Here is a 20,833-nt window from a genome sequence, read left to right on the forward strand (position 1 = left end):
TAACTATCCATTAGGTCAGTAGGCACTAACCACTAGCTCACTAGTAACTATCCACTAGCTCAGTAGGCACTAACTACTAGCTCACTAGTAACTATCCACTGGTTCAGTAGTAACTAACCACTAGCTCACTAGTAACTATCCACTAGTTCACTACGCACTAACCACTAGCTCACTAGTAACTATCCATTAGCTCAGTAGGCACTAACCACTATCTCACTAGTAGCTATCTACTAGCTCAGTAGTAACTAACCACTAGCTCACTAGTAACTATCCACTAGCTCACTAGTAACTATCCACTAGTACACTACGCACTAACCACTAGCTCACTAGTAACTATCCACTAGCTCAGTAGGCACTAACCACTAGCTCACTAGTAACTATCCACTAGCTCAGTAGGCACTAACCACTAGCTCACTAGTAACTATCCACTAGCTCAGTAGGCACTAACCACTAGCTCACTAGTAACTATCCACTAGCTCAGTAGGCACTAACCACTAGCTCACTAGTAACTATCCACTAGCTCAGTAGGCACTAACCACTAGCTCACTAGTAACTATCCACTAGCTCAATAGGCACTAACCACTAGCTCACTAGTAACTATCCACTAGCTCAGTAGGCACTAACCACTAGCTCACTAGTAACTGTCCACTAGCTCAGTAGGCACTAACCACTAGCTCACTAGGAACTATCAAATAGCTCAGTAGGCACTAACCACTAGCTCACTAGTAACTATCCACTAGCTCAGTAGGCACTAACCACTAGCTCACTAGTAACTATACACTAGCTCAGTAGGCACTAACCACTAGCTCACTAGTAACTATCCACTAGCTCAGTAGGCACTAACCACTAGCTCACTAGTAACTATCCACTAGCTCAGTAGGCACTAACCACTAGCTCACTAGTAACTATCCACTAGCTCAGTAGGCACTAACAACTAGCTCACTATTAACTATCCACTAGCTCAGTAGGCACTAACCACTAGCTCACTAGTAACTATCCACTAGCTCAGTTGGCACTAACCACTAGCTCACTAGTAACTATCCACTAGCTCAGTAGGCACTAACAACTAGCTCACTAGTAACTATCCACTAGCTCAGTAGGCACTAACATCCAATAATGTTACGAGAATAAGACACCATTTTTGTTCTGAAATTGTTTATTGACTCGCAACTACATCTCATCATATTTGATATTATATAAAGTATTACTAATTATTGACTTCAGAGTAACGGGCCTTGATTCACATAGGTCTTGCAGGTTGACTGTCTTGATCTGTACATCCTCTTCAGTCGGATTGGCTTACCTAATTATTAACTAAACAGTTTGGGCACTAAGAAGTGCTACGAGGTCGTGCTTAAGCAAATTATTATTTTTAGTGACGACCTCGTTATGTATTAGATAAATACAAACTGAGGAGCCATGATGGAGGGAAGAGGGGCAGACACAGTGGTGTGGGAAGCGCTCAGTGAGTGGTGGCGGATGTTACAGGGTGCGATGATAACCACTCCTTGATCTGGGGAAGTTCCTTCACCTTGTTGACATGAGCCAGCAGGGCCGGGAACTTCCCTGTTCTCTCGGCCTCCTCTCTCCGTATCGCTCCATAAAATAAGCAGAGGACCAAGTCAGCCCAGGTGATCTGCCAGGAAGTGAGGCAATAATGAAATGAAACATATTTTATCGGAATTCGTACTTATTTTTCCATTTATATTTAATTTTTCTTGGAGTTCATTGAAGCTTGCCTTTATCAAGGATATTTTCTAAATTCCTATATTGTCATTTGACGTATGAGATCGCTGTTTTGAAAATTTACTTAGAAATATAATATTATTGAACATTTCTGGTGCTATACAATTTTTTTATTTTAATTTATAATGGCATATAGTGAGTAGTGTACATGATGTATGAGCTATTTTTGTTTAATATGAGTTAAAACTAACGAAGATATATGACCGAACCTAACCAACCCTACCTAACTTAACCTATCCTATCTTAACCAAGCCTAAACTAGCATAATAAAGTTAATAATTTATCTTCTTATTATAGTAAAATAATAATATTTCAAATACCAATTGTTTTTTTTTTTGCAAATAAGGAAAATCACTCGCCCTATTAGGGAAATCGGGCCTTGCATAGTCAGCCGAGAAGTGCGTTCTGGCTACTAAGTACAATATATATATATATATATATATATATATATATATATATATATATATATATATATATATATATATATATTGTACTTAGACAATATAGGTTGTACAATAGACAATAGGTTACGTTGTACAATATATATATATATATTGTACAACCCTACCTAACCTAACCTATAAAGATAGGTTAGGTAGGGTTGGTTAGGTTCGGTCATATATCTACGTTAATTTTAACTCCAGTAACAAAAAAATGACCTCATACGTAATGAAATGGGTAGCTTTATCATTTCATAAGAAAAAAAATTTGAGAAAATATATTAATTCAGGAAAACTTGGCTTATTAGGCAAATCGGGCCTTGCATAGTAGGCCGAGAAGTGCGTTCTGGCTACTAGGTACGACATATATATATATATATATATATATATATATATATATATATATATATATATATATATATATATATATATATATATATATATATATATATATATATATGTCGTACCTAGTAGCCAGAACGCACTTCTCGGCCTACTATGCAAGGCCCGACTTGCCAAATAGGCAGAGTGATTTTCTTTATTTCTCCACCGCCCCTCAAGCCTAACCATTTGGACTGGAGGGTAGATCGACGGTCTCGCTACATGCAGGTCGGCGTTCAATACCCGACCGTCCAAGTGGTTGAGCACAATTTCTTCCCACTGTCCCATCCCAATTCCTTATCCAGAGCCTTCCCAGTCCTATATAGTCGTAATGGCTAGGCACTTTACCCTGATAAGTCTTTAAGTCGCCAACCCCCACTTAAAAAAAATTCCATTTGAGTTACTTCAATTAATATTAGTATATTATATTAAGAACATGAATTACTGACTTAGTTATTTTAGTTAATGTTAGGTTAGGGTAAGTTAAGATAGCATATGTAGGTTAGATTTGGTCCTATTTCATCGGTAGTTTTTAACTAAAATTAATAACAAAAATCATTTATAATATAATGGAAGCTTAATCATTTCATAAGAATTTTTCTTTACCTAAACGAGGATACAGAGTATACCTGTAATGGGTGATGACCTTAACCTTTACTAACGTAGAGAGTACCTTGTGGTGGGGGCTGACCTTACCTAGACTAAGGCACAGAGTATACCTGTGGCAGGTACTGACCTTACATACCTACCTTGTGGCTACCTTTTGATGGTTCCGGGATCAATGGCCCCGTGGCCCGGTCTCCGACCAGGACTCCCGGTTGGTCGTCTGGTCAACCTGGCTGTTGGATACCGGCTGCTCGCAGCCTGACGTATGAATCACAGCCTGGTTGATCAGATATTACTTGGAGGTGTTTGTCGAGTTTTCGCTTAAAGACTGTGAGAGGCCGACCAGATATGGTCCTTATGTGTAGCGGTAGAGTGTTGAACAGTCTCGGGCCTCCGTTGTTGATAGAGTTCTCTCTCAGAGTACGTATTGCACCTCTGCTTTTCAACGAGGGTATTTTACACATCCTGCCATGCCTTCTGGTTTTGATGTGATGTAATCACCGTATTCAGATTTGGAGCCAGTCCCTTTAAAATATTCCACGTATTGATTATTATGTATCTCTTGTCTGCGCTCTAGAGAATACAGATTTAGAACTTTTAATCGGTCCCAATAATTTAGATGACTTATAGAGTGGATCCTAGCAGTAAATGATCTTTGTACGCTCTCCAGGTCAGCCATTTCTCTGCCTCTGAATGAGGATGTCGATGTGCAACAATATTCCACCCTAGAGAGCACTCGATCGTGTCTTGAAAAGTTTCATTGGTATGGCATGCCCTGTTTGAACGGTCCTTATAATCCAACCTGTCATTTTTCTTGCAGTCGTGACAATTACTTTATTGTGCTTTTTAGAGGTAAGGTTTTTGACAGGATTACTCCTTGATCCTATATGTTGATTTTTCTTTCAACAGAGTGATTTAATTCCGTTTTTATATATGGTTTCAGTGTTAACATTTTGCTCTTTTTCCATAACGCAGGAAAACTATGGTAGAAAATGTAACTAACATCCCTAATCTAAGGCACAGAGTATACCTGTAGTGGGTCCTGACCTTACCTATAAACTAAGGCACAGAGTATACCTGTAGTGGGAACGGACCTTACCTAAACTAAGGCACAGAGTATACCTGTAGTGGGTACGGACTTTACCTAAACTAAGGCACAGAGTATACCTGTAGTGGTTACGAACCTTACCTAAATTAAGGCACAGAGTATACCTGTAGTGGTTACGATCCTTACCTAAATTAAGGCACAGAGTATACCTGTAGTGGGTACGGACCTTACTTAAACTAAGGTAGAGAGTATACCTGTGGTAGGTAAACCACAGGTACTTTACCTAAATTAAGGTAAAGTAACTTGTGGTAGGTACTGACCTTTCCCAAACTAAGGTAGAGAGTATACCTGTGAGCGGTAAACCCCAGGTACTTTACCTAAAATAAGAAAGAGAGTATACCTGTGGTGGGTACTCACCTTATCAGAGACAAACCATTGTTTCTCGCTCAGCCGCTTTTCAAGGCGCGTCATGAAGGGATCAATGTTGTTAGAGAAGTAATTATCCTTCAGCTGCTTCTGCTCGTTACTCTTGTCTGGGGACCTGCCACACCAAGCATTATTTGTTTTACTTAATAATAATATATAAATATATATATATATATATATATATATATATATATATATATATATATATATATATATATATATGTATGTCGTACCTAGTAGCCAGAACGCACTTCTCGGCCTACTATGCAAGGCTCGATTTGCCTATTAAGCCGATTGATTTTCTTTATTTCCCCCCAAAAAAATTCAATTGGTGTATTTGAATTATTATTATTATTATATTATACTAGGAACATAAATTATTGACTTAGTTATGTTAGTTTAGGTTTGGGTAAGATAAGTTAGGTTAGGTTAGGTTATATATCTACGTTAGTTTAAACTTAAATTAAACAAAATGAACTCATATGAAATGAAATGGATAGCATTATCATTTTATAAGAAAAAAGTTAGAAAAATATATAAATTCAGGAAACTTGGCTTATTAGACAAATCGGACCTTGCATAGTTGACCATTTATTCATTTATTTATATTTGCGAACAAACGTGAATGGTTCCCAAGCCAATATGCACACCCTAGAAGGATTTAAACCCAGACAGAGAGGAGCACAATGCACTATGGTGTATCAAGTACTATAGCCGCTAGACCACAACTGACTGTTCAAAAGTGTTGGTAGTCGTAGACGATTTCTCCAACACCCGACAGTGACAGTGTTTGGTTGTCAACTTGGTCACAGATATTTCATTAAATCACCTTATTTGTTGGGGTCACGTGAGCAACACAAATGTAAACCAGCCTGAATGGTTCACAAGCCAATATACAACCGAAAACTCCACACCCCAGAAGGATTCGAACCCAGACTTTTCGGTTGCATATATGCTTGGGAATCATTCAAGCTTGTTTGCATTTGTGTTGCTAACGTGGCCCCAACAAATGATCTCCCTAACCCCTCCCACTCCCTACTCCCTCCTACTTCTCCCTCATTCCAAACCCCCGCCCATCCCCTCATTCCCTACACCCATCAACTCCCTACTCTCACCTAATCTCCCTCACTCCCTACTCTCACCAACCCCCTCCCTTCCTATTCCCACGAACTCATACTCTCTCTCTACCCCCACCCACTACCTATCCCCCACCCACTCTTCCCACTCTCTACCCCCACCCACTACCCCCCTCACTCCCTATCCCCACCCACTACCCCCTTCACTCCCTACCCCCCCTCACCACCTACCCCAACCCACTCCACCTCACTACCTACCCCACCCACTCCCCCTCTCTCCCTACCCCCGAACTCTCCCTTTAACTCCTAACCCCAACCCTCTCCCAACCTCCACCTATTCACTCTCACTCCCTCTTCTCACCCGCTTCCCCTCACTTCCTACTCCCATACAATCTCACTCACTCCTTACCACCACCCACTCCCCCTCACTCTCTACCCCCTCCCTCACTCCCTACTCCCACCCAATCTGCATCACTTCCTACCCCCATCTATCCCTCACTCCTTAATTTCACCCACTTCCTATCTCTACCCACTCCCGCTCACTCCCTACCGCAACCCACTCTCTCTACCCCACCCACTTCCTCTTATTCCCTTACCCCCACCCACTCCCTCTCTATCCCCATCCACTTCCCCTTAATCCCTACTCCCACCCACTCTCTGCCGCTACCTACTTCCTACCCCACCACAAACATTGAGTACAACTACCAGCTCTGCACAGTTCGGCTCAACAATTTGTGAACCTCAGCCAGCCTAACTTCACAACTCTTGACATTTTTAAAGGCAATAAAAGGCAATATACCCTCCGTGCCAAATGCTGTGTGCCTCCATTAACAGTTCGAAGGCAGTGTCGGCAAGAGCGTCACAAAAAGCAGCTTCCAGGTCATCTTCCGGCACGAGTCCGGCTTTCTTGGCAGCGAAGCGAGCGATGGCCAGTGACTGGGGCAGCGTCTTACCGTCAACAATCAGTACCGGCAATTTGCCTCCTTCCGTAGCTGGACAAACACACGCAAGATAAGGTCATTATGGAGATCATTGTGAATAGTAAAATATAATGTATAACGTTAAAATAAATAGCTTAAGTTAAGATAAAAGTACAAATAACTTCGTGGGTATTTATGTTTGGGGAGTGCAGATGTTCAGCCCTTGAGAGAACGTTTGACACATCACCGACAACATGTTATCATACATACAGATTCGAGAACCGCCATTGAAACCTTGCAACAAGAACACATATGTGATAACATCCATCTGATCACAAATGTCATATCATTAATGTAAACACTCAAACGACAAGGCCAAAGGGTACTTATCAACTGGGTGCCAAGTCATGTGGGAATAATAGAAAATGACATTGCAGACGAAGCTGCAAAACTTGCAACTAAGAGAAGAAATGTAGACATTTATATACCACAGACTCTATCACAGATTAAGAAAGTAATTAGAAACAAAGCAATGCAAAAGATGTACAGTGACCACAACACAGCAGTTGCAACATCAGGATCTGCGGGTTGGTACAAAAATTCAACCAACTACGAACCCCTTAGTTTGATGAAAGGGAGCAGTAGCGCAACAGAAGTACACTTACATCGCATCAGGCTTGGATACCCAGGTGTATGGGAAATAGGCTTACAGGCTCCGGAAGATGAGTGGAAATGTCAACACTGTGGAAAAATGCCCGACAGACCACTGGAACATTATCTAACACAGTGCACAGTTACAAACCCATTAAGATTTCAACTTAGATTCCACAGATCAGAAGAAGTTGTTAAACACATATGGCAAAATCTTCCTGAAGCGACCATACGAGTCTTAAATACTCATACTCCGCCCAAGTAAAACAGAAACAAGCAACACTTAGTGGGCCAGCCAGAGGCTTAGGGCCCGCGCAGGAATATCCCTGCAAAAAAAAAAAAAAAAGTTTGACACATTTCAAGATCATGTTCATTGTTCAGTCTTAGATCACAGGATAATGAAAGTGTCAATAACATATTAAGGTAAATAGAAGAGTTGTGATTCAGTGTTGAATTGAACGTAATGAACTCAGCATGAGGATTACAGTACTGGATCATCTAACTTTGGAGATATTTTATTCAAATATTCAACAATAACAACGATGACAGTTACAACACGCCGATGGTAGTGAATGACACACCATAATCTTCTCTGAAACAAACATAAGATCAGCAGATAAGTTTAAATGGATCATCTAGGCTGCCCGCACCCACAAAGAACACCGCATTAAGAGCAAATTTGCAGGTAGCAGCGTCATTGTACGGGTGGGTGGAGACAGAGCCATGAAGTTCATCACAGAGAATGAGCAGGCGTATGAAGGTAAGAGTTTAAAGCTGTTGAAAGCAAGTCAATAGATTAGACGGACCAAAATTATTAAGAACTACAGTATTCATGCTGATGTTAGGTATATTCAAGAGCTTCCCCAGACCATCTGGGCCAAGAGCAACATGGGACCTGGGAGAGTGCCAAAAAAATCAAGCAATTGCTCCGTGATTACAGTACCGGGCATAGGGCCATGCAGAGTGGAACTATATATCTGGCAGCTCGTTCTTATGCAGCAAATGCCAACGGAAGATCCACAGAACCTGGCAATGTGATGGCCAAATTAGGTGAGGGTGTTGCACAGCTTTCACGACACTAAACTATGTCTGGAAAAGACTAATGATGGTGTCCCTGAAACACCCAAATGTGTCAACTTCAAGCAATCCCACTATGCCTGGAATCGATATTGCAGAATGAGACCTATTTGGCATTGCCCAACACATTAGCCGATTCAGGTTCCAGGTGAATCAGTAAATAGAGGAACCCAGGGTTAGGAGGGCAATCAGGCCTGGGGCATTGGCATGAGCAGTGTAGATCACCACCACCACTTCCCTATCCCTGAGGTCTACCCCACCTCTTTCCCTTGCCAGGAACCCACCCACCCACACTTCAAACCCTACCCATGGTGCCACCCTCCCCCCCCCCCGTACCAATGAACAAGACCTCTCCACCGTCTTCCATCTACCTCCCCTTCCCTTCCAAGCACTCCATCCAACACCACTTCCCAAAGAGCCGGCCACCATCCTGACCCCCAGGAGATCGTCACTCTGGCTTGTGTCAACGCAATATTAGACCATATGATACAAGCTCACTCAGTCGTCCACCAAATATTGCAAAAAACAAACGGAACTTGAGAAAGCCCTCTGCCAGATTAAGACGACTCAGGACCAAATCCTCAAAATCCTGCAACAGCAGAGTTCATCAAGTGGAGGTCCAGCAAGCCAGAGTCTGGTGCAAGATGATGCAACACATCTCCTGACTCCAGAGCTTTGTGTTAGATAGAGAAGAACCGCCATCATCAATCTACTGGAACTTAGTGAATCACCATGTGGGAGGAGACGACGGATCACCTCGTCATCCAGACATCGTCCATATTCACCTGGTTGTGTGAGCAGGAGGCTGACTGGTAGGTACCCCTCTCTGGTCAATTATTCTGGTGTACAGAGTGAGGTAAAATATTATCAAATTCTTGTTCAGTATATCATATATAGTTAAAAAATCAAAGTGGCTCATTCCGGGTAGAAGTTGACACTTACAGGACCCTCGTGACACATGCACGCACACGCACGTACGTATGCACGCACACACGCATGCACATGCAAAACACACACACACACACACACACACACACACACACACACACACACACACACACACCTGCCCTCACCCAACCCTCCCTCCCCCCCCACCCTATTCTGACCCTGACACCCCTTCCCCATTCCCATCATGTCCCCCCTCCCACCTTTCCCCCCCTATCCCCCCTCCCCCTTCATCCCATACCCTCCCTATCCCTCCTCCCCCCTCACCCCGTATCTTCCATGTCCCCCCTATCTCCTTAACCCCCACCCTACCTGTCCCCCATTCCCTTAAACCCCCACCCCCATCCCAAAATCCTCTGAGACCCCTGCAAACCACCTCACAGATCCTCTCACCCACGGAACAGCTTCCCACACCAGCAGAATGCTCGCCAAGAAAGGGACATGAAAATGAACAGAAGAAAGTGAGCTTCAAGGCGATGTACACTAACATAGATGGGATTTCAAATAAAACAAGTGAACTTGGAGAATGGGCACTAGAAGAAAACCCTGACATAATAGCACTCACAGAAACAAAGTTAACGAAAATCATAACAAACGCAGTGTTTCCACAGGACTACTATGTAGTGAGGAAAGAGAGAAGGGAGAGGAGGAGATGGTGTAGCTTTGCTACTAAGGGAAGGTTGGAGTTTCGAAGAGATGGTATTTCAGAACTGTGAAGGTTTCAGTGACTACATATAGCAACTATAGCAACTGGAGGACAGAAAATTATAGTAGTAGTGATATATAACCCCCCACCGAATGACAGAAGACCCAGACAGGAATATGACAGAAACAACTTGACCACCATCAATATAATAGAGAGAGCAGCTTCTGTGGCTAGCAGGAACGGATCCAGACTTCTAATCATGGGAGACTTCAACCATGGGAAGATAGATTAGGGGAACAGAGACCCACATGGAGGCCCAGACACAGGAGAGCTAAGCTGCTGGATGTGGCAACAAGAAACTTTCTAAGTCAACACGTCAAGGGACCGACAAGAATCAGAGGAGGGGATGAACCAGCCTTGCTTGATCTGATATTTACCCTTAATGAGTCGGATATAAGGGAAGTTAAGTTGGAAGCTCCCTTGGGAATGAGTGATCATAGTGTATTGAGCTTTGAGTACCTGGTTGAGCTGGGAATTATCACCCCCAAAACCCCAAAAAAGAACTGGGAACCAAAGGACTGGCGTACCGAAAGGGAAACTATGAGGAAATGAATAAATTCCTATAGGATATACACTGGGACACAGAACTCGGAACCAAGTCCGTACAAGACATGATGGACTATGTCACCCAAAAATGTCAGGAGGCTGTAAGCAGGTTTGTCCCATCCCAACAGGAAAAAACAGAGAAGCAAAGGAAGAATCCGTGGTTTAATAAGGAATATATGAAAGCAAAGGAGCTGAACAAAAGGGCATGGAGGAACTTCCGTAATAACAGAACACCAGAAAGTAGAGAGAAATACCAGAGAACCAGGAACGAGTATGTCAGTGTGAGAAGAGCAGCTGAGAAAAGGTATGAAAATGATATAGCTAATAAAGCCAAGACCGAACCAAAGTTACTACACAGTCACATCAGGAGGAAGACAACAGTGAAGGAACAGGTGATGAAACTTAGGGTGGGCGAGGACAGGTACACAGAGAATGACAAAGAGGTATGTGAAGAACTCAACAAAAGGTTCCAGGAGGTCTTTACAATAGAACAGGGAGATGTCGCGGCGCTAGAAGAGGTGGCAGCAAACCAGGTGACCTTGGATAGGTTCGAAATTACAAGAAATGAGGTCAAGAAGCACCTATTGGAGCTGGATGAGAGAAAAGCTGTTGGGCCAGATGGAATCTCGCCATGGGTATTGAAAGAGTGTGCAGGAGCACTTTGCCTACCACTCTCCATAGTGTATAGTAGGTCACTGGAAACGGGGGACCTACCAGAAATATGGAAGACTGCTAATGTAGTACCAATATACAAAAAGGGTGACAGACAAGAGGCACTGAACTACAGGCCAGTGTCCTTAACTTGTATACCATGCAAGGTGATGGAGAAGATTGTGAGAAAAAACCTAGTAACACATCTGGAGAGAAGAGACTTCGTGACAACCCATCAACATGGGTTCAGGGAGGGTAAATCTTGCCTTACAGGCTTGATAGAATTCTACGATCAGGTGACAAAGATTAAACAAGAAAGAGAAGGGTGGGTGGACTGCATTTTTTTGGACTTTTGGGAAGCCTTTGACACAGTACCCCATAAAAGGTTGATGCAAAAGCTGGAGAAACAGGCAGGAGTAACTGGTAGGGCGCTCCAGTTGATAAGGGAGTACCTGAACAATAGGAAGCAGAGAGTTACAGTGAAGGGAGAGACCTCAGACTGGCGTGAAGTCACCAGTGGAGTCCTACAGGGCTCTGTACTTGGACCTATCCTGTTTCTGATATACGTAAATGATCTCCCAGAGGGTACAGACTCATTCCTCTCAAAGTTTACTGACGACACCAAAATTATGAGTAGGATTAAGACAGAGGAGAACAGCTTGAGGCTTCAAGAAGACCTGGACAAGCTGCAGGAATGGTCGAACAAATGGCTGTTCGAGTTTAATCCAAGCAAATGTAATGTAATGAAGATAGGGGTAGGAAGCAGGAGACCAGATACAAGGTATCACCTGGGAGATGAAATACTTCAAAAGTCAGGGAGAGAGAAAGACCTGGGGGTTGATATCACGCCAGACCTGTCCCCTGAAACTCATATCAAGAGGATAACAGCAGCAGCATATGCCAGGTTGGATAACATAAGAACGGCCTTTAGAAACTTGTGTAAGGAATCTTTCAGAACATTATATACCACATATGTCAGACCAATCCTGGAGTATGCGGCACCAGCATGGAGTCCATATCTAGTCAAGCATAAGACAAAAATGGAAAAGGTTCAAAGGTTTGCCACCAGACTAGTACCCGAGCTGAGAGGTATGAGCTACGAGGAGAGACTACGGGAATTAAACCTCACTTCGTTGGAAGACAGAAGAGTTCGGGGGGACATGATCACCACATTAAAGATCCTCAAGGGAATCGACAGGGTTGATAAAGACAGGCTGTTTAACACAAGGGACACACGCACTAGGGGACACAGGTGGAAACTGAGTGCCCAAATGAGCCACAGAGATATTAGAAAGAACTTTTTTAGTGTCAGAGTGGTTAACAAATGGAATGCATTAGGAAGTGATGTGGTGGAGGCTGACTCCATACACAGCTTCAAGTGTAGATATGATAGAGCCCAATAGGCTCAGGAACCTGTACACCTGTTGATTGACAGTTGAGAGGCGGGACCAAAGAGCCAGAGGTCAACCCCCGCAAGCACAACTAGGTGAGTACACACACACACACACACACACACACACACACACACACACACACACACACACACACACACACACACACACACACACACACTGTGCCTTACAGGCTTAATAGAATTCAACGACAAAGATTAAGCAAGAAAGAGAAGGATGGGCGGACTGCATTTGTTTTGGACTGTCGGAAAGCTTTTGACACAGTACCCCATAAAAGGCTTATGCATAAGCTGGAGAAACAGGCAGGAGTAACTGATAGGGTGCTCCAGTGGATAAGGGAGTACCTAAGCAATAGGAAGCAGAGAGTTACAGTGAAGGGAGAGACCTCAGATTGGCGTGAAGTCACCAGTGAAGTCCCACAGGGCTTTGTACTCGGACCCATCCTCTTTCTGATATACGTAAATGATCTCCCAGAGGGTATAGACTCATTCCTCTCAATGTTTGCTGACGACGCCAAAATTATGAGCAGGATTAAGGCAGAGGAGGACAGCTTGAGGCTTCACGAAGACCTGGACAAGCTGCAGGAATGGTCGAACAAATGGTTGTTCGAGTTTAACCCAAGCAAATGTAATGTAATGAAGATTGGGGTAGGAAGCAGGAGACCAGATATAAGTAATCATTTGGGAGATTAAATATTTCAGGAGTCAGAGAGAGAGAAAGACCTGGGGGTTGATATCTCGCCAGACCTGTCCCCTGAAGCTCATATCAAGAGGAATTAAACCTCACTTCGCTGGAAGACAGAAGAGTTAGGGGGGGACATGATCACCACATTCAAGATTCTGAAGGGAATTGATAGGGTAGATAAATACAGGCTATTTAACACAAGGGGCACACACACAAGGGGACACAGGTGGAAACTGAGTGCCCAAATGAGCCACAGAGATATTAGAAGGAACATTTTTAGTGTCAGAGTGGTTGACAAATGGAATGCATTAGAAAGTGATGTGGTGGAGGCTGACTCCATACACAGTTTCAAGTGTAGATATGATAGAGCCCAATAGGCTCAGGAATCTGTACACCTGTTGATTGACGGTTGAGAGGCGGGACCAAAGAGCCAGAGCTCAACCCCTCCAAACACAACTAGGTGAGTACACACACACACACACACACACACACACACACACACACACACACACACACACACACAACCACATATATATCCACACACTTCTGGATATAAGTTAACAAATGGAAACGAACCTCAAGGGAAATATTTGGCTCATGTGGGAACTAGTTTCTGGCACCCAAGTGTGAAAAAACACTACGCCCTACACCGGAGAACTACCCCCCCTTCTCTCACCCCCCACCACCCCCCACCATAGCACCAACAGTACACACACAGCCTCTCTCTCTCTCTCTCTCTCTCTCTCTCTCTCTCTCTCTCTCTCTCTCTCTCTCTCTCTCTCTCTCTCTCTTTCCTCCTTCTCTCTCTCTCTTTCCTCCTTCTCTCTCTCTCTCTCTCTCTCTCTCTTTCCTCCTTCTCTCTCTCTCTTTCCTCCTTCTCTCTCTCTCTCTCTCTCTCTCTCTCTCTCTCTCTCTCTCTCTCTCATAGGGAAAACATGGCAGGGACCCAAACTCGGGGTGACAAACGCAGGAGGACTATCACGGCTGGAACAAACTCAGAGGATGGAGTGGAACATGAAGACTGGATGAAGGGAGTATTCCAGCACATGTGGAATGAATTCAGTGAAGGACTGAGGGTAATGAGGGAGACAGTTGCCAACCTGCAAGATGATCTAAGGGCAGCAAAGGAGGAGATAAGATGCCTGAAGGAGACTCCTCCGCAATACCAGGCACAAACCGTATCTCAGGGAGATGGGAATGCTACTGTGGAAGGGACCTCCACAACACAGCTCTCATTTGCTGAAATGCTTCAGGGCTCTTAAAAAGAGCTCTGAAGCTAGGTCTGCAGTTAGGGAAGTTGCCAAGGAAGTGGCTTCCTCTCAGGAAGCAGCAAGATGTACTAGTCGGCTGATAGAGAGAAAAAGAGCAGTAGTAGTAGTAGCAGGCATTAAAGAGCAAACAGTGACCAGCCCAAAGGAGTGGAGAAACTAGGACAAAAACATAGTTACCGAGATCCTTAAAGAGGTAAGGATGGAGGGAACTGACCAAAATGTTGAAAAGGTTTCCAGGTTTGGAAAGTACAACAAGGACAGAGACCGAATGATAAAGGTGGTATTCATGAGCGAGATCACAAAAGAGGAACTGTTAGCAAGGAAGAGCAGTCTAGTAAATGTACAGAAGTTCAAAAAAGTATTCCTGCAGAGGGATATGACAAAGGAAGAGAGAAGGCAGGCAGCAGATACGAGGAAAGAGCGCAGGGAGAGAGAAAGGGATCAGAGAACCACAAGACCGAACCCTACAATCTCAAAGGGGAGTGGGGAACCTTCCTCAAACAGTACAACAGCCGGAGCACCACCCCCACATTCTACCCAACAGACACCCAACCTGCCCCATCCCCTGTCAGCCCCCCACTAAGTACCCTCCTAGGGCACCCTCCCCCCCCCCACCCAACCCCCTTCTCCCAATCACCCCCTCCTCCAACTCACCCCTCTCCCCAGGACCTCAATTCTCCCCCATCACCCAAGCCCTCCCTTCTCCCACATGCCCTCCCATCTCTCCCACCTCCAAGCTCTCCGTTCTCCCCCACCCCCCTAATCCCCCACCCCATCTAAGCCTTCCCCTCTCCACCACTCCCCTAAACCCTCCCCTCTTCCTCACCCACCTCAGCCTTCCCTTCCCCCCCCCCAAGCCTTTCCCCCTTTTCTGCCTCCCCAAGCCCCCCTTTCTCCCCCATCCCCCCATGCCTCTCCTTCCCCCATGCTCCCCCAACCCTCCCCCTCTCACCCCCCCAAACCATCCCCTTCTCATTCTCCCCCCAACTCTCCCCCTCTCACCCCCCTACTGTCCCCCTCTCACCCCCCTACCCTCCCCATTTTACCCACCCCACAAGCCCTTCCTTCTCCACCAGTCTCCCCGCACCACATCCTCCCAGCTCCCGCTCACCCCAGATCCCACAGGTATCCCCTCCCCCTAAGGAGATGCAGAAGAGAGTCAGTTTCAAGGTAATGTACTTGAACATAGATGGGATCACAAGCTAGGCAAGTGAACTAAGGGAAAGAGCACAGGAAGTGAACCCAGATGTAATCGGACTCGCTGAAACAAAACTCGCAGGAATCATAACGAATGCCGTGTTTCCCCAGGAGTACACAGTAATAAGGAGAGGAAAGGTAGGGGAGGAGGCGGAGTGGCCCTACTCATGAGAAAGGAATGCAGTTTTAAGGAGATAGCTATCCTTGGCTGTGAGGATTTCAGAGACTACATAGCAGGCACCATGACAATGGGAGGACCAAGAACAGTAGTAGCAGTAATATATAACCCTCCACCAAATGACAGAAGACCCAGTCAAGAGTATGAAAACAACAACATGGCAGTTAACACTATAATTGAGAGGGCAGCCTCTGCCACCTGTAGAAATTGATCCCCCCTTGCTCATCATGGGGGACTTCAATCACGGAAGGATTGACTGGGAGAACAAGGAACCGCATGGAGGCAAGGATACATGGAGAGCCAAACTATTGGAGGTGGTGACTAGAAACTTTTTAACCCAGCATATCAGAGAACCCACAAGGATGAGAGGAAATGACGAACCAGCGAGACTCGACCTAGTCTTCACTCTGAACGACTCCGTTATAAGAGAAATCGGTTTTGAGGACCCAGTAGGAATGAGCGACCACAGTGTACTGGTGTTTGAGTACCTGATTGAAGAAGGATTATTGAACTCGAGGAGGGATACTGAAAACAAAAGGTTGCCATACCGAAAGGGAAACTAAGATGGCCCAAGGCATGATGGACTACATCACGCAGAAGTGCAAGGAAGCAGCAAACAAGTTTGTCCCAGTCCAAAAGGAAAACAGTGAGATGAAGATGAGAAACCCATGGTTTAATCAGAGATGTAGGCTAGCTAAGCAGCAAAGTAAAAGTGCATGGAGAAATTATAGGAATAACAGGACACTTGAGAGCAGAGAAAGATACCAGAGTGCAAGGAATGAATATGTCAGGATGAGAAGAGAGGCAGAAAGACAATACGAAAATGACATCGCAAGCAAGGCAAAGACTCAGCCTAAATTGCTGCACAGCCACATCAGGAGAAAAACAACAGTAAAGGAACAGGTTATGAAATTAAGGATAGGGGCAGAAGGATTCACTACAAACGACAAGGAAGTGTGTGAGGAACTGAATAAGAAATTCCAGGTCTTCACCTTAGAGCAAGGAGAAATTCCAGAGATAAGAGAGGGAATAGTTAACCAGGAACCACTGGATGAGTTTGAGATTACCAGCGGGGAAGTAAGGAAGTGTTTACTAGAATTGGATGTGACAAAGGATATAAGTCCAGATGGAATCTCTCCTTGGATACCAAAGGAAGGAGCAGAAGAACTGTGCCTGCCACTCTCCATAGTGTATAACAAATCACTAGCAACAGGGGAACTGGCAGAAATTTTTAAAGCAGCTAACGTAGTCCCGATAGACAAGAAAGGGGAGAGACAGGAGGCACTGAACTACAGGCCAGTGTTCCTAACCTGCATACCATGCAAGCTGATGGAGAAGTTTGGGCGAAGGAAGCTAGTGGAACATCTGGAGCAAAAGAACTTTGTAACACAGCATCAACATGGGTTCAAGAATGGCAGGTCCTGCCTCACAGGGTTACTTGAATTCTACGACCAGGCAAGAAATAGAAGGGTGGGCAGATTGCATATTTTTGGATTGTCAGAAAGCCTTTGATACAGTACCACACAAGAGGCTAGTAAAAAAGTTGGAGATGCAGGCTGGAGTGAAAGGGAAGGTACTCCATTTAATAATGGACTACCTAAGCAACAGGAGACAACGAGTCAGTGTGAGGGGGTGATGTCTCAGATTAGCGAGACGTTACAAGTGGAGTCCCGCAGGGGTCAGTCCTTGGACCTATACTGTTTCTGATATATGTAAATGATCTCCTAGAGGGTATAGACTCGTTTCTCTCAATGTTTGCTGATGATACAAAAATTATGAGGAGGATTGAAACAAAGAATGATAGTAGGAGGCTACAAGATCACCTAGACAGACTGAGTGAATGGTCCAAAAATGGCTCTTGAAGTTCAACCCGAGTAAATGCAAAGTAATGAAACTAGGCAGTGGAAACAGGAGGCCAGACACAGGATACAGAATAGGAGATGAAGTACTTAATGAAACGGACAGAGAGAAAGATCTAGGAGTTGATATAACACCAAACCTGTCTCCTGAAGCCCACATAAAAAGAATAACGTCTGCGGCATATGCGGGGCTGGCTAACATCAGAACAGCGTTCAGGAACCTGTGTAAGGAATTATTCAGAATCTTGTACACCACATATGTAAGACGAATCCTAGAGCATGCGGCCCCAGCATGGAGCCCGTACCTTGTCAAGCACAAGACGAAGCTGGAAAAAGTTCAGAGGTATGCCACTAGACTAGTCCCAGAACTAAGAGGCATGGGTTACGAGGAAAGGCTGCGGGAAATGCACTTTACGACACTGGAAGACAGAAGAGTAAGGGGAGACATGATCACAACCTACAAAATCCTCAGGGGAATCGACCGGGTAAACAAGGATAAACTATTCAACACTGGTGGTACGCGAATAAGGGGACACAGGTGGAAACTGAGTACCCACACAAGCCACAGGGACGTTAGAAGGAACTTTTTCAGTGTCAGAGTTGTTAACGCATGGAATGCATTTGGCAGTGATGTGGTGGAGGCTGACTCCATACACAGTTTCAAATGTAGATATGATAGAGTGCAGTAGGCTCAGGAATCTGTACACCAATTGATTGACTGTTGAGGGGCGGGATCAAAGAGCCAAAGCTCAACCCCCGCAAGCACAAATAGGTGAGTACACATACAGCAAACACACTTACACATAAACAAACACACGCACAAGAAAAACCAGGACTTTTTTTTCCTCAGCCAGGGAAAATGATGGAGGGACATGGACAGGGGGAGAATGGTGGATACTACCTTTAAATGGCTCAACCAGACATTAGGGGGATTCGGCAGAGACCTGCAAGCAATGCAAATGGTATTCAGCAGAGACCTGAAAGAAATGAAAATGGGATTCGGCAGAGACCTGCAGGACATGAAAGATGGATTTGGCAGAGACCTGCAGGAAATGCAATTATTAATACAGATCCAAAGGAGTGAGTTAGAGGAAGCCAGAGAGAAGATAAAGGGACTCAGGGAAAATCAGAATTCAAACCAGCATAGGGTATGCAATCTCCTGGAAACAGGGAACGAAACTGATGGAAGGCTCCTTCCAGGGGGGACTCTCTTTTGCAGAAACACTGCAGAACAGCCCAAGTGCCAAGGCCGCTTTAGATGCAGCAGCTATGATAGCAGCTACCTCACAGGAAGCTGCAAAATGCACTGAACAAATGCTGGAAAGGAAACGAGCAATTATAGTTGTAGGAGTACAGGAACCAGAGGGATCCAATCGGGAGGAGTGGAGAAGGAGGGACCGAGCAACTATGACAGAGATCTTGGAGGGACTGGATATGGAAGAGCCAAATAGCAACATAGAGAAGGTTTTCAGGCTGGGCATCAACAAGAAGGAAAGGAAACGATTGATAAAGGTAGTGCTCACGAACGAGGCAACAAAGAAGAAAATCCTATCCAGGAAGAGCAGACTTGTGAGGCTAGGATGGATACGAGGACGTCTTTCTGCAAATGGACATGACAAGGGAGGAGAGAAGGAAAGCTGCAGAAGCAAGAAGGAGATGCAGAGAAAGGGGTGGGGATATGGGAGCCACAGGACTCAGCTCAGTGTCTCCAGGAACCTCAGAAGGGAGTGGGAATCCCCCCACCAGCAGGCCAGCACCCCCAGGGAAGATTGTAACAGAAGCCTCCCACCAACAAACCCCTCAGCCATCCCCCACCAACCACCTGCACCTCCCCAGACAGTAAAGTTCCGCTTCAGACCATGCCCCCAAGTTCCCTGACCCCAGACCCCCCATGTTCCCCCCCCCATACCCCTTTTCTTCTCCAGCCCCTACCCCAGACCCTCGCTGTTCCTACACCCCTTGCCCTTCCCTGTTTCTCCAGCCTGTGCCCTTCCCAGTTTCCCCACCACAAGCTCTCCTCCCTACCCCACCCCTCCCTCCCCTCCCCAACCCCTAACCTCCCTGTCAACCCACCCCAGTCTACTCTGCATACCCCAACCCGTGACCAACCATCACATGCCCCTCCAGGTCCCCCATCCCCTGCCCCAACTAACCCCCAACCCTGGATCCCCTTAGCCACATCACGTCAGACCCCCCTTTTCCCCCCCTGTTCCAGATCCTCCCAGCCCCCTTCACACCCCAGACCCCCCAGGTTCTCCTTCCTAGGTTCACCCATCCCAGACATCCCTTGCCCCCCAACTCCAGTGGAATCAACAGAAACTGAGTATGGACAGAAGAGAGTCAGCTTCAAGGTCATGTACTCGAACATAGATGGGATTACAAACAAGGCTAGTGAACTCAGGGAAAGAACACAAGATGTAAACCCAGATGTAATTAGACTCACAGAAACAAAACTCTCAGAAATCATAACGAAGGGGGGGGGGGGTTTCACCAGGACTACACTGTAATAAGAAAAGAGAGGGAATGAAGGGGAGGAGGCGGAGTGGCTCTACTAATGAGAAAGGAATGGAGTTTCGAGGAGATGATTATTCCAGGCTGCGAAGGGTTCAGAGACTTCATAACAGGCACCATCACGATGGGAGGACCAAGAGTAGTAGTAGCAGTGATATATAACCCAGTCACCAAATGAAAAAAGACCCAGGCAAGAGTATGACAGAAACAACATGGCAGTTAACATTATCATTGAGAGAGTAGCCGCTGCTGCCTGTAGAAATTGATCCCATCTGCTCATCAAGGGGGACTTTAATCATGGAAGGATAGACTGGGAAAAACAAAGAACCACATGGAGGTGAGGAAACATGGAGAGCGAAACTGCTGGAGGTGACGACTAGAAACTTTTTAAGTCAGCATGTCAAGGGTCTCACGAGAATGAGAGGCAATGATGAACCAGCAAGACTCGACTTAGTATTCACTCTGAACGATTCAAACATAAGGAAAATTGATCTTGAAGCCC

General features: G+C 45.2%; 1 protein-coding gene across 2 annotated transcripts in view; it reads right to left on the minus strand.

Moving 5' to 3' along the window:
* Positions 1-1,138: 1,138 nt before the first annotated feature.
* The window catches only part of LOC123750550 (hematopoietic prostaglandin D synthase-like), a 78,874-nt gene continuing 59,179 nt past the window's right edge, over positions 1,139-20,833 (minus strand). For both annotated transcript variants that reach the window (XM_069331383.1, XM_069331382.1), the window contains exons 3-5: positions 6,523-6,715; positions 4,639-4,762; positions 1,139-1,636 (exon numbers count right to left, since the gene is read on the minus strand). In XM_069331383.1, the coding sequence (XP_069187484.1) occupies positions 1,463-1,636; positions 4,639-4,762; positions 6,523-6,715 (491 nt within the window). In that variant the 3' untranslated portion in view covers positions 1,139-1,462. The remainder of the gene's footprint in view (positions 1,637-4,638; positions 4,763-6,522; positions 6,716-20,833) is intronic.

The sequence above is a fragment of the Procambarus clarkii genome, chromosome 25, assembly GCF_040958095.1.
Source record: "Procambarus clarkii isolate CNS0578487 chromosome 25, FALCON_Pclarkii_2.0, whole genome shotgun sequence".
In the NCBI taxonomy this organism is placed as follows: Eukaryota; Metazoa; Arthropoda; class Malacostraca; order Decapoda; family Cambaridae; genus Procambarus; species Procambarus clarkii.